The 13,693-nt window shown below is 45.0% G+C and overlaps 1 protein-coding gene across 4 annotated transcripts in view; it reads left to right on the top strand.

Annotated features, from left to right (window-relative positions):
* The window catches only part of RYR1 (ryanodine receptor 1), a 189,101-nt gene that overhangs the window by 132,162 nt on the left and 43,246 nt on the right, over positions 1-13,693 (top strand). For all 4 annotated transcript variants that reach the window (XM_075323525.1, XM_075323523.1, XM_075323524.1 and 1 more), the window contains 11 exons: positions 5,143-5,313; positions 5,410-5,469; positions 7,002-7,136; positions 7,252-7,364; positions 8,395-8,491; positions 10,721-10,827; positions 10,925-10,976; positions 11,439-11,507; positions 11,635-11,734; positions 11,848-11,927; positions 12,566-12,642. In XM_075323525.1, coding sequence (XP_075179640.1) covers positions 5,143-5,313; positions 5,410-5,469; positions 7,002-7,136; positions 7,252-7,364; positions 8,395-8,491; positions 10,721-10,827; positions 10,925-10,976; positions 11,439-11,507; positions 11,635-11,734; positions 11,848-11,927; positions 12,566-12,642 — 1,061 coding nt within the window. The remainder of the gene's footprint in view (positions 1-5,142; positions 5,314-5,409; positions 5,470-7,001; positions 7,137-7,251; positions 7,365-8,394; positions 8,492-10,720; positions 10,828-10,924; positions 10,977-11,438; positions 11,508-11,634; positions 11,735-11,847; positions 11,928-12,565; positions 12,643-13,693) is intronic.

The raw sequence follows: 13,693 nt of genomic DNA, 5'->3' as shown, positions 1-13,693 counted from the left end.
GTGAGGATAGGCTGAGCTGCAGGCAGTCGTCAGGCACCACTCTCAGGGCAGTCCCTGGGCTTGTAACAGCTGACCGACGGGTCAAGGTAGGAGTACTAGGTATAGAGGGCATAGGCAGAGACTAAAGGTCACTTTACACACACAGCGACATCGCTAGCAATGTCGCTGGTGAAAGCACCCGCCCCCGTCGGTTGTGCGTCACGGGCAAATCGCTGCCCGTGGCGCACAACATCGCTAGGATCCGTCACACTACTTACCTGCCTAGTGACGTCGCTGTGGCCGGTGAACCGCCTCCTTTCTAAGGAGGTAAGTTCGGCGTCACAGCGGCGTCACTAAGCGACCGCCCAATAGAAGCGGAGGGGCGGAGATGAGCGGGCGGAACATCCCGCCCACCTCCTTCCTTCCTCATTGCGGGCGGCCGTAGGTACGGTGTCGTTCCACGTTCCTGCGGTGTCACATATAGCGATGTGTGCTGCCACAGGAACAACAAACAACCTGCGTCCTGCAACAGCAACGACATTTGGGATTAGAATGACATGTCAACGATCAACGATTAGGTGAGTAATTTTGATCGTTAACGGTCATTCATACGTTTCACACGCAACAACGTCGCTAATGAAGCCGGATGTGGGTCACGAATTGCGTGACCCCAACGACATTTCGTTAGCGATGTCGCTGCGTGTAAAGCCCCCTTTAGTCAAAGAGTCCAAGGTCAGGGAAGGCAGCATAGGGTCATAATACAGAGCTAAGGTCAGGAGCGAAGAGGTCAGACGACAACTAGATGGACAAGCCGGGTCAAAAACTGAAGAGACGATAAACCTACACGGAACACTAGAGACAAGATGCCACCAGGAACCTAAGTTCAGGCACCATGTGGAGGGAGGAGCTGCTTAATATATCCCCTAGGACAGGAAAGCTAAACTCTGCAGGACTGCCTGCACCTTCCTATAGCCAGGTGGAGACAGCAGGGAAATGTAACAGGCTGGAAGTGCTGCAACAAGGGGTTTCATTGTGGAGTACTGAGGCTGAGTGGAGCAGCGTGGTGAGTAGACCAGTGCCGAAAACAAGTGCGAGTGACAATCATAGAGCAAATATTTTACAAGTATATGGATTAAATGTAATATAAATAAACTGGTGTCTTAAAGACAGGTTTCCAAGTTGCTTTTTACACTAACTTCCCTTAAAAAATGTTGAGCAAATCAGTGATAGTGCTCCTTCAAGTAATGCACCCTCTTTACTTTAATAGACACATTTTGTAGCATCTGTGCTCAAAGCCTTGGTTCCACCGTTTTACATGGACGAGTGCAATCCTATAAAGCATGGAATTGCACTCGCACCAGTGTAAAACCATGGGGGCAGTGTCCATCTGCGATTCTTCTCTCATGCCGTATCGGCATGAGAAAAAAAATCGCAGCATGCTATGTTTGGCAGCGAGTCTCGGGTCACGCACCCCTATACAGGTCTATGGGTGAGTGTGAAACATCGCACTGCATGTGGATGACATCCGAGTTCAGTGTGATATATGCAGAGACAGGCAGCGGAGAAGATGGGAACACTGTTCTCTCTCTTCTCCGTGGCTGCGATCTGATCGCAAGAGCCTAAAGGCCCCGTTACGCGCAACGACATCGCTAACGAGATGTCGTTGGGGTCACGGAATTCGTGACGCACATCCGGCCTCGTTAGCGACGTTGTTGCATGTGACACTTACGAACGACCGCTAACGATGCAAAATACTTACCAAATCGTTTATTGTTGACACGTCGTCAATTTCCAAAATATCGTTGCTGCTTTTGGACGCAGGTTGTTCGTCGTTCCTGAGGCAGCACACATCGCTACGTGTGACACCCCGGGAACGATGTAAAACACCGTACCTGCGTCCTCCGGCAACGAGGTGGGTGTCACTTTCTTTCGGCTGCTCTCCGCCCCTCCGCTTCTATTGGATGCCTGCCGTGTGACATCGCTGAGACGCCGCACGAACCGCCCCCTTAGAAAAGAAGCTGTATGCCGACCACAGCGACGACGCTAGGAAGGCAAGTCCATGTGACGGGGCCTAGCGATATTGTGTGCCACGGGCAGCAATTTGCCCGTGACGCACAAACGACGGGGGCGGGTGCTTTCACGAGCGACATCGCTAGCGATGTCGCTGCGTGTAAACCGCCCTTAAGCTCCATGGTCATTTGCATATTGCTTCTGATGCTTTTTTTCTGAGGCCTAATATCACTGCTGTTTCCAGCTCAGTCTCCATGCAATATATAGACATGGATCCGGCCAGCTTAAGGACTCTTGTGCTCCTCCAATGCTGTATAGGCAAATCTGTTTTCTGAGAGAGCACAGATAAGACCAGCAATGCAGCCATGCTACCGGTCCAAACTGTCAATCATCTCAAGCGCACCTCCCCCTGACAAGCAGGAAGCCAGGAAGTTGAGGAGCACTTCTGAAGTGTGAAGAAGAGAATAACCCTTTAAATCTCCAAGACATCCTGCTCTGTCTGCCTCTTGTACTCAGTCGTAATACTGAAAGCTCTCTAGGGCAATCTTCTTTCATTTCTGGCCTAAATGTGGGTGAAAGCAACTAAAGCGGAGCAGAATATTACTAGTTACAGAGAGCCCGAAGACCACGAGCAAAGCATGAAGTCTGAGAGTTGTAGCTTTAGCCGATAACTGCAGGGCAGGGAGTGATGGCAGAGAAGGGGCATTTCCTTGGTGGAATCCTTGGCGCTCGGTGCATCCTTGGCATAATCTACGTAAATTATGTTTACAGTATAGGATAATTTGCCTGTAGATCTGGTTTTGTGTCCATACACAATACATGTGCGTTATGTTATATTATTGATGTTTCTATTGTTTGTTTCCTATATATTTATATATTGTCTTGTATTCTGAAATATCAGGTCAACTTCCTGACCTCACCATATGTTATGTCTATCCATAATTGATTATCTGCAGTCATGTCTTCTAAATGTTGATATCTTCTTCTATGTACATTCTTGTGTCTTCAAGTCATCATCATCTCATCTTGTCTTATTTTTCATTGACAGATACATACCATATTAGATGTATCATGAAACGTACCTTACGTTTCCTTTTTGTTAATTGTTTATTTTTCCTGCAACTGCTTTTTTTTCTAATCTTCCAAACATTAATCCTGCTTAAAGTATAAAATCCCGTTGACTCCCAAAGATATCTATGGCATGTATCTGCTGTGAGTTCTTTATCCTTGCTCATCTATGATAACCTTGGTTCATGCATCCTCTTTCTCATATATTTTCATAGTTTTTATTACTTTATACTTTCTTGTTTTTACTCACCCACATTTGTGCATTTCTTTCTTAGATTAAAGGGGCTGTCCCTTAATTTAATAATTTAATACTGTTCTCACTTTAATCTGGAGAAACATAACCATTTTTCAATTAGAAAAATTGAAAAAAAAATCCTCCTGTGTGTAGTTATTGCGGTTACATACTTGGCAAGATGCCCTCTACTGTTCTTTTCATTCCCTCTCTGAATGTCCACCCAATGTTTTTAGTGTAAGTGGTCGCACATGCCCAGTGTCTCAGCCCCACTTCCTGGTTACTTTACAACATGGGACATAGGGTAATAGGACTCATACTAAAATCCACGTCTTATCACCAGTGAACGTTTTGAGAAGGGATTCATAAAACATAAGTACGTGGGCAGCATAACAGGTGTAACGCTCATGGCCAATGTAGGGGCAGCGAGCGGGATTAGTAGACTCACTGGACCACAGGGGGAGCCCAGGCTTACCCTTTAGTGGGAAGGGTTTAACTAAACACCCACTGCGAAGCGAGTGCGAGGTACCACTCCCAGGGAAGTGACCGGGGCTGTGGCATCTGACCCCCAGGACAGGAGACGGACTCAGATATGGATACAGCTGCAGGCAAGTACAGGAGAGATGACCAGGGCAGACAGACAGGCAGGTACTGACAGGTATGGTGAACACGGCAGGGGTAGATAGGTAAGGGAAGACCGGTATAGGGTGATGGACACAGAGATAATGGGACAGGAGCTCAGGACCTGACAACTAACTAGCTAGGAGACTGACTGACTAAGGCGTTGCGCAGTCACCTCCCCTAATAGGAGGGTGCCTTAAATACTCAGTACCTCTCAGCCACAAGCTGAGAGGTATTTTTGGGAAATGGCACACCAGCGCTTTAAGAAAAAGGCCAGTGTGCGCTCACGTCTTAGGTGCACTCTCGGGAACCCTGTGCAGCATGTACAGGGCCCAGGAAGGGAAGGAGGCAGCAGCACACGTGGATGGCCGGGGAAGTGCGTGGAGTTTGCGACTCAGCTGGGCCAGTGAGTAAGTCAGCGTCTCTGCAGAGATGTTGGCAGTACAACAGGTATGTAACAGCCATATGTATAACACAGTCACATTACAAGAGGAAAAACACAAAAAAAAATCTTGTTTTGCCGTTTCTAACAGCATAATGTATTATACAATAATTAAACAACCTCTTTAATCATACCATCTTCTATCTCATCAACTGCAATGCTCATTTCCTAATGCTGTAGAATATTTCCATACTTCTTGTTGTTCCATCCATCACTAACTAGAGAAAAATCTTACAAGACCACTATATATTATATGTACTGCCTCATTTGTGGTTTAAAGGTTGAAAATAGTCTATTTTATTGGTAGCATGAAGAACAGATTTATAAGTCAATAGAGAACATTAATCAATGTTAAACTGTAGAAAGCTTGGGTATATTGACGACCACTATCATATAGATTGTATGAAATGGTCAGTAATACCCTGGTGGTTTCAACCATAGTTATGTTTGATTAAAGGAATTAAGTCCATAATTTCATTATTTTATGTCTTTTGGAAGAAAAATGGACCCTTATAGTGAAGGTTGGTGGTGGACTATGGTTTTACCAGAAATTGGAATTTGATAAAAATTATTTAATTCAAGTAGCTTTTGATATTTGCTGGACAGACACTTGGCATATTGCGGCTCATGGCTGGATGGATGAGATTTTGATGCCTTTTTGTGATTGATGATCTGTTAAGGTGTTTGATTTTTTGGGGGGGTGTCACACTTGCGCTGAGTTGAATGCATGGCATATTTCCCGTCATCTCATTCCACGTCTAGATAATCTAACTTTACCATTCCCCTCTAGTCTGGTGGTTCTGACCAGGAGCGCACAAAGAAGAAACGACGCGGAGATCGGTATTCTGTTCAGACATCACTGATTGTGGCCACCCTCAAGAAGATGCTTCCTATTGGGTTGAACATGTGTTCCCCAACTGACCAAGAGTTGATCACATTAGCCAAGACACGTTATTCGCTGGTGGGTGTTATCCCAGAAAACATTTAGTACAATCTTTTAATGTTGTCTCCATTGATCTTGATCACTTGTTGAGTTTATTTTGTAATTTCTCTACAGAAAGACACAGATGAAGAAGTGAGGGAATTCTTGCAGAATAATCTTCACCTACAAGGCAAGGTTAGTGGATTAATCTTAACGTATACTAAAAGATAATATGGAATTCATTAGCATGTAGAGTAGAATATCTTCATGAGATGGTACCGTACAGAGGTGAGATACAGAGGCACATTGCACACCTGTGGCTCCATGAAGCAAATCTATATGTGTGCCGCCCCCGTGCCAGCAGCCGCCGCTGCTCGGATCCGGATCTATGGTACGGCTCAAGGGGTTCTCCGGACCCAGGAGTCGCGCGGACACTCCGAATAAAATGGGGGATGTAGTTATACAGGGTTGGTTGCAGAATGTCTTTGATGCCACCCATGGTGTGTGAGATGTAGCACCACTGCTGCTGTTGCGAGGTACCCGGGGAGATGTGATGGCTGCTGGATGTTAACCCCTCCGTGGGTAGGGATGGATGCCCTGGGGCCCAGTGTCTCTGTACTGAGGATGGTGATTGCAGGGGCCGGCGATGTTACTCATGGTCGAATAATACACACAAGTCCTGTGGTAAACCAAGGTGATGGTGGTCGTCTGCCGCAGACGGGTGTATCTGGTCCCACACCCGGGCTGGTAGTCAAAGTCTCTCTCCTCTGCACTTAGTGTGTTCTGTGTTGGACTTCCCAGTGTGAAACGCAGGAGTCCGCTCCCGGTTCTTTGTTTGGGAGCCGTGCCCGTCTGACGCTGACCCGTGGGATCTATAGGCCCTGGCGGTGGCCCTATCCCTCTCTGTGGGTGGTTGTCTACTTTTCGGGACTTAGGTTGGGACAGGACCTAGAATCCTGCCCTCAATCGGTTAATTAGCTAGGCCGTCAGTGCTGGTCCTGGCTTCAGGGTCCGAGTAGCCCCTCGGTGCACACGGTTTCCGGTCGGGTCTCCGGTGTCGGTACCGGCGGGCTCCTACCCTTTCCCGGTCCACCTCGAATCTGCCGAACTGTCTTCCCGTCTCCTGACGACTATGGCTACTGTCTGCTACCTAGCCAGTACGCCAGGGCTTCGACCCTGACGTCTGTCAACTTCAAAGCCTAAACTTGATCTAAAGGGTGCTTTACACGCTGCGACATCGCTAGCGATCTCGTTAGCAATGTGACATGCCAGATCGCAGATGCGATCTGCCCAGATCGCACATAGGTCATTTTTATAGCGCCGGTCACATGTGCGATCTCGGCAGATCGCATCTGCGATCTGGCGTGTCACATCGCTAACGAGATCGCTAGTGATGTCGCAGTGTGAAAAGCACTCTTAACTCACTTGAGCTACAGACTGAACTGTTTTCCTGCCCCGGGCTCTCTAGATCCCTAGGTGGGCGTTCCCAACCGCCTAGTCCCGCCCACTGGTGTGTCTGCCCTACCCTAAGGGGGGGTGACTAGGGTTTCAGGTTGGCTGTTTTAACCCTGTGTGGGATAGGTGTTATACGGGGGGCTATATGCACCTATACCTGTTTTTCCAGGGCATTACATATGGACCCTAGCACATGGCTTTGAATTCTATTTGAGGCCTTCAGTCTTGCAATTAGAAGCTCATGTCTTATCCTATCTTTTCACTCTATTCAGTGTGAGAATTCCTCAATGCGTTGGCAAATGGCCCTATATAACAAAATGTCAGGGAAAGCAGAAGATTCCAATAACCCTGAGAAGATAGTGAAGCGTGTGCAGGAAGTCTCTGCTGTGCTCTTCCATCTGGAACTGGTGAGAGACTTTGAGTATTCATCATTTTATCTTCATCTTATCCTTTTTTTTGTATGTGTGTCATCTAATGTTGCTTGTCCTCACTGATTTGCCCTTTGTCCACTTTGTACACCAGACTGAACATCCTTTCAAGTCCAAGAAGGCCGTATGGCACAAGCTTCTCTCCAAGCAACGTCGTCGTGCCGTAGTGGCCTGCTTTAGGATGACTCCATTATATAACCTTCCCAGGTGAGTAGAAAAAAAAATCTGTAATAAAAATTTGACTACTTCTATAATAAAAAGTTTTTATCTTTATCCAATTCCCATCACCTGCCATAAACGCTAAGCTTAAGTTGAAAACATTTGTATGGTGCAAGCTCAGGAGCTGAGCAAGTTACTTTCATGGGGTATGTAATGAGAGGACCGGGGCCCCTAGGCTAGCCATCAGACTCGAGACCCTACGCTGTCCCTTATCTCGGAAGTTGGCTTGATGGTAGCCAGGCCCGAGCCCCCAGCATGACCTTGACTACTGACCGAGCCCTGATCTTACTTCCCCTCTCCTCCACTCTTCGGGTGGCCTGGAAAACGCAATAACAAAAACCCTAAAAAATGACACCGACAAGGGAGAACGAAAACTTGTAGACGCTGCACTCAAAAACACAGGAGAGACAATGGGTACAGGGCAACAACGAAAATTGGAAGAATGTGATGTACAACAGGGGAACGTTCACACCACTCAAAATCACAACACATATCACCATAAACGTGATAACCACCAAGGCCGGGATCGCTGGAGCCTATGCGGAAGCTATCATCAGCACATACAAGAAGGAAGCTGTGCCTTAAATAGGAAGGAGACAGTTGCACATGGCAATTAGCAACCTGAGCTTTACGTTCCTGCTCAAAAGTCTGCAGGAAATAACTCCTTAAGACCAGTGAACCTGAATCAACCGATGCCAAACTCTAGCTAGACAATTCAGAAGCTTCAGGTTCCTTGTCAGACTCTGTCATGTGAACAGAGTCTGACGAAGCCGTGCCACCAGGTGTGTGCAGAGCTGAACATCTCATAACAGTTATACATGATAATATTCAGCTGGGGTTACTGCTGCAATGGTAGGATCAAACATTACTCAGATTCAAGCTGCTTAACCCCCTTAAATGACACTGCCTTTAGAGCTCCGAATCCTGTACATAGAGAGCAACTTCAGTAGCAGTGGAGCCATTTTTATATGTCCACCTGTAATCCGTAACATTTGCATATTTTCATTCCTTTTTGCAGACACCGTGCTTGTAACATGTTCTTGGAAGCCTATAAACACTCCTGGATTATGAGTGAAGCTCATGACTTTGAGGACAGGATGATTGACGACTTGGCTGTAAGTGGGATAGTACAAGATATCACCATGCAAAATGATCGTGTGCAGGCTCGTACTGGCCCACCGGGAGACAGGTGAATTCCCCGGTGGGCCTCCCTGAGGGAGTTGAGCACCCATCCATCACCTTATATGATGGCAAAATACACTGGATCACTGTGTATTGATAATGGCAGCATATCATTTATTTATCAAACGCTCAGTTTATTACATGGTATGAGTATAGATAATGTAATATATGTATGATATATAGTTGAACAGCCACCCCCAAACTCAATATTACTGGTGGGCCCTTGTCACCCCAATACGACACTTATCGTGTGCATAGTGCATATAGATTATGGTTATTTCATTATATATTATTATTGTTATTAATTATTATAGCGCCATTTATTCCATGGCGCTTTACATGTGAAATGGGTATACATAATAGGGACAGGTATAATAATCATAAACAATACAAGGCACAGACTGGTACAGGAGGAGAGAGGTCCCTGCCCCCGAGGGCTCACAGTCTACAAGGGATGGGTGAGGATACAGTAGGTGAGGGTAGAGCTGGTTGTGCGGCGCTGTATCAGACAAAGGGTTAAGGCAGGTTGTAGGCTTGTCAGAAGAGGTCGGTCTACAGGTTCCTTCGAAGCTTGTCAAGGTAGGCGAGAGTCTGATATGTTGTGGCAGAGCATTCCAGGTTATGGGGGAGGCACGTGAGAAATCTTGGATGCGATGGTGGGAAGAGGAGATGAGAGGGGAGTAGAGAAGGAGATCTTGTGAGGACCGAAGGTTACGTGCACGTAAGTACCGGTAGACTAAGTCACAGATGTAGGGAGGAGACAGGTTGTGGATGGCTTTGTAGGTCATGGTTAGGGTTTTGAACTGGAGTCGTTGGGTAATGGGAAGCCGGTGAAGGGATTGGCAGTGAGGAGAGGTCGGGAAGTAGCGGGGGGACAGGTGGATCAGTCGGGCAGCAGAGTTTAGAATAGATTGTAGGGGTGCAAGACTGTTAGAAGGGAGGCCAAAGAGCAGGAGGTTGCAATAATCCAGGCGGGAGATAATAAGGGCATGCACTAGGGGGTTTTCCGCTTCTTGGGAAAGGAATGTATGGATCCGGAAAATATTTTTGAGTTGGAGGTGGCAGGAGGTGAAGAGGGCTTGGATGTTGGCTTGAAAGAGAGAGCGGAGTCTAGAGTAAAGGGTGCTTTACACGCTGCGACATCTCTAACGATATATCGTCGGGGTCTCGGTGTTTGTGACGCACATCCAGCATTGTTAGCGACATCGCAGCATGTAACACCTCTGAGCGACCTAAAACGATCGCAAAAGAGGTAAAAATCGTTGGTATTGGATAGGTCGCTCCAACACCAAAAATCGTTGACAGGTAAGTAGCGAGGTTGTTCGTCGTTCCTGAGGCAGCACACATCGCTATGTGTGACACCGCAGGAACGGGGAACCTCACCTTACGTGCGTCCCGCCGGCAATGAGGAAGGAAGGAGGTGAGCGGGATGTTTGGCCCACTCATCTCTGCCCCGCCTCTGCTATTGGGCGGCCACTTAGTGACGTCGCTATGACACCGAACAAACCACCCCCTTAGAAAGGAGGCGGTTCGCCAGTCACAGCGACATTGCTAGGCAGGTAAGTACGTGTGACAGGTGTAAGCGATGTTGTGCGCCACGGGCAGCGATTTTCCCGTGTCGCACAACCGACGTGGGCGGGTACGCTCGCTAGCGATATCGGTACCGATATCGCAGCGTGTAAAGTATCCTTTACTCCTAGGCAGCGAGCACGTGGGACTGGGTAAAGTGAGCAAACATTGACATTGATGGATATAAAACCAAATCATCTGTACTCTTAAACCAGCAGGATTCTCAACCATCTAGATATTCCTGGACAGTGTGTAGATTAATGAATATCTTTCTGCTGTCCGTGAACAAAAAAAAAAAATCATATGTGGCCCTAATGTTTTTTTAAGCTGGAGAAGCTTCTATAGATTAATGCGGTAACTTATAAGTGTGACATATTTTTTCCTAAAATTTTTGCTGCCTTTAAAAGTCACATCCCTCTATGCCCTTGATGTCCCATTTCCCACCCCTGAATACTGAATACACAGCTGGATGCCATCTAAGGATGAAACTCATCATCCTCATAAGAATTCTCAGAAAGTTAGCGAATGCTTCCAGTAATCAATCATTACATCATTGAATCTGATGTGTGTCGGTGGGGTGGTGGTTTCCACAGAAATCCAGCGAGGCAGAAGAAGAGGAGGAGGAAGAACAAGAGAAGAAGCCCGATCCACTTCACCAACTTATCCTTCATTTTAGTAGGACTGCTTTGACAGAGAAAACGTGAGTATTACGATGAGACGTCCAGTTTAATAATGTCCACATAAGCAATTATATAATAAAAAATTCTAAACTAATCCTATCAAAAATTCTTCTACAGAAAACTGGATGAAGACTACTTATACATGGCCTATGCCGATATCATGGCAAAGGTAAAGTACTAACAAAAAGTCCTTTGCCACAAGAAGACCACCACAGTACTTTAGGTCAACTGAAACGTGATCATTTCAGTAAGACCAGATGACCATCTTCTTAGATGTGCTTCAGTCCAAACATGGACCTCATAGGTTTTAGTTTGAATGGAGGAGATAGGAATGTATCTCTCCTCCAAAATTAAGAAAGTGGTTTCTAGTGCCAACTATATAGGTATCTACGCTGTAGGCCAAAGCCTTTCTTGAGGAGAGCTTCTTTGTGAGCGCAAAACCAAAGGACATCTTATAAAACGTCTGGCCAAAGTCTTCTCTTGGTGGTCTTATTACATGGTCATCACAAACTATGGTTTCTTCTTGAATTTGTTGTCTCCTTAACCCTTTGGTAGATAATTCCTAGTTCATGCAATGTTTTCTCTCTGCCACGGTAAGATATGTAATTCAGTTTACCTCTATATCACCCAGAGTTGTCACATGGAGGAGGAAGGTGAAGAAGAGGCCGGCGAGGAGGAAGAAGTTGAGCTAACATTTGAGGTAGCCTAAATTTTGTGCCTGAAATGTAGATGCTGTGGAACATCTAGTCTCATCTTCTGCTCATCCAAGAATATTCTTCTTCCATGTCCACTGCTCATAAGTAGCTTTGTTCCTTCTTCATTTACAGGAGAAAGAGATGGAGAAGCAGAAGTTATTGTACCAGCAGTCCCGTCTCCATAACCGCGGTGCTGCTGAGATGGTCTTGCAGATGATTAGTGCATGTAAAGGTGAGCGCTCTTAGCGTAAAAATGAGTATTATTTTTTATATATTATATCTAGATCTTTCAATGTTTTTGGTCAAGTCTTTTTCTCACTCTCCCCATTTATAACTGTGTCATAGGTGAAACTGGAGCTATGGTCTCCTCTACCCTCAAGCTTGGAATATCTATCCTGAATGGGGGCAACTGTGAGGTTCAGCAGGTAGGAGACACCTCTACGTGATGGACAAAATTAGACTAGACCTTCTTGTAAACTTAAACATCTGTTTGATGGACTATACGCCTAATTTACGTGGCTTAAAGTAACACTGTCGGCAGGTTTTTGCCACCTAATCTGAGTGCAGTATAATGTAGAGACAGAAACCCTGATTCCATTGATGTATCACTTTCTGGGCTGTTTAGGGTAGTTTTGATTAAAAAAAATCACTATTTTATCATCAGGAGATTATTACTAGAGGACTAGTAAACTTGCTGCCAGGTAGTCTTCCATATCCATAGCTGATTGGCAGATTTCTGTGTGCACTGTGCATAGGCAGAAACCTGCTAATCAGTAGTGATGGGCGGGGTTATACAGGACTCAGCATTTAGACAACTGGTAGATCTGAGCAGATAAAATGGGAATTTTATCAAAATGACAGCAAGCAGCGCAGTAAGTGATATGACTGAGATTCAGGGTCTCTGCCCCTACATCATGCTGCTCTCAGATTAAGTGGCAAAAACCTTCTGGCAGATTCCCTTTAATAAGGATTGGCCAACATGTTCTAAGTCATTAATAGTTACTTACATTGGGATGAATAAAACTCCTCAGTCCTAATATTTTTGTATTCTTTTTTTCAACAGAAAATGTTGGATTATCTAAAGGAAAAGAGGGAGGTTGGCTTTTTCCAGAGTGTGCAGGCCCTTATGCAGACCTGCAGGTGAGGACTTTCTAACTGGTTTCCAAAAGATTAGTTCCAATGGCCAAGACAATCTACATATTGTCTGTGTTTAGTGTTTCTTGTACTTGTAGCATTTGTAGTGATAAGTGTTTCTTGCTACGTGTGTTTAGTGCTGATTTAAATACTTGTAGCATTAGCATTCCACCACCACAACCTTTTTGGCTTCCAAAAGACAACACTTACTAGTTCAAAGGGCCAAGACAATCTACATATTTTCTGTGTTTAGCGTTTCTTGTACTTGTAGCATTTGTAGTGTTTATGGTTTCTTGTTACTTGTGTTTAGTGTTTGTTTAAACTACTTGTAGAATTCCACCACCTTATTAGCTTCCGAAAGACAACTCTTACTAGTTCCAAGGGCCAAGACAATCTACAGATTTTCTGTGTTTAGTATTTCTTATACTTATAGCATTTGTAGTGTTTACGGTTTGTTTACCTGTGTTTAGTGTTTCTTGTAGTGTTTTTAGTGTTTCTTGTTACCTGTGTTTAGTGTTTCATAAACTACTTGTAGCATTAGCATTCCACCACCTCCACCTTTTTGGCTTCCAAAAGACAACGCTACTATTTCCAAGGGCCAAGACAATCTACATATTTTCTGTGTTTAGTGTTTCCTATACTTGTAGCATTTATAGTGTTTAGTGTTTCTTGTTACTTGTGTTTAGTGTTTCTTTAAACTACTTGTATCATCAGCATTCCACCATCACCAGCATTTTTGGTTTTCAAAAGACAAGGCTTACTAGTTCCAAGGGCCAAGACAATCTATGGATTTTCTGTGTTTTGTGTTTCTTGTTACTTATAGCTTTTTGTAGTGTTTAAAGGTTCATGTTACTTGTTTTTAGTGTTTCTTTAAATACTTGTAGCATTAACATTCCACTATCACCACCTCATTGGCTTCAAAAAGACAATACTTCCTAGTTCCAAGGGCCAAGACAATCTACTTATTTTCTGTGTTTTGTGTTTCTTGAACTTATAGCATTTTTAGTGTTTAATGTTTCATGTTACTTGTGTTTAATGTTTCTTTATACTACTTGTA

Source organism: Anomaloglossus baeobatrachus, chromosome 9 (genome assembly GCF_048569485.1).
Source record: "Anomaloglossus baeobatrachus isolate aAnoBae1 chromosome 9, aAnoBae1.hap1, whole genome shotgun sequence".
Classification (NCBI taxonomy): Eukaryota; Metazoa; Chordata; class Amphibia; order Anura; family Aromobatidae; genus Anomaloglossus; species Anomaloglossus baeobatrachus.
The sequence above is the reverse complement of the archived record's forward strand: the minus strand, read 5'-3'. Positions and strand labels throughout refer to the sequence as shown.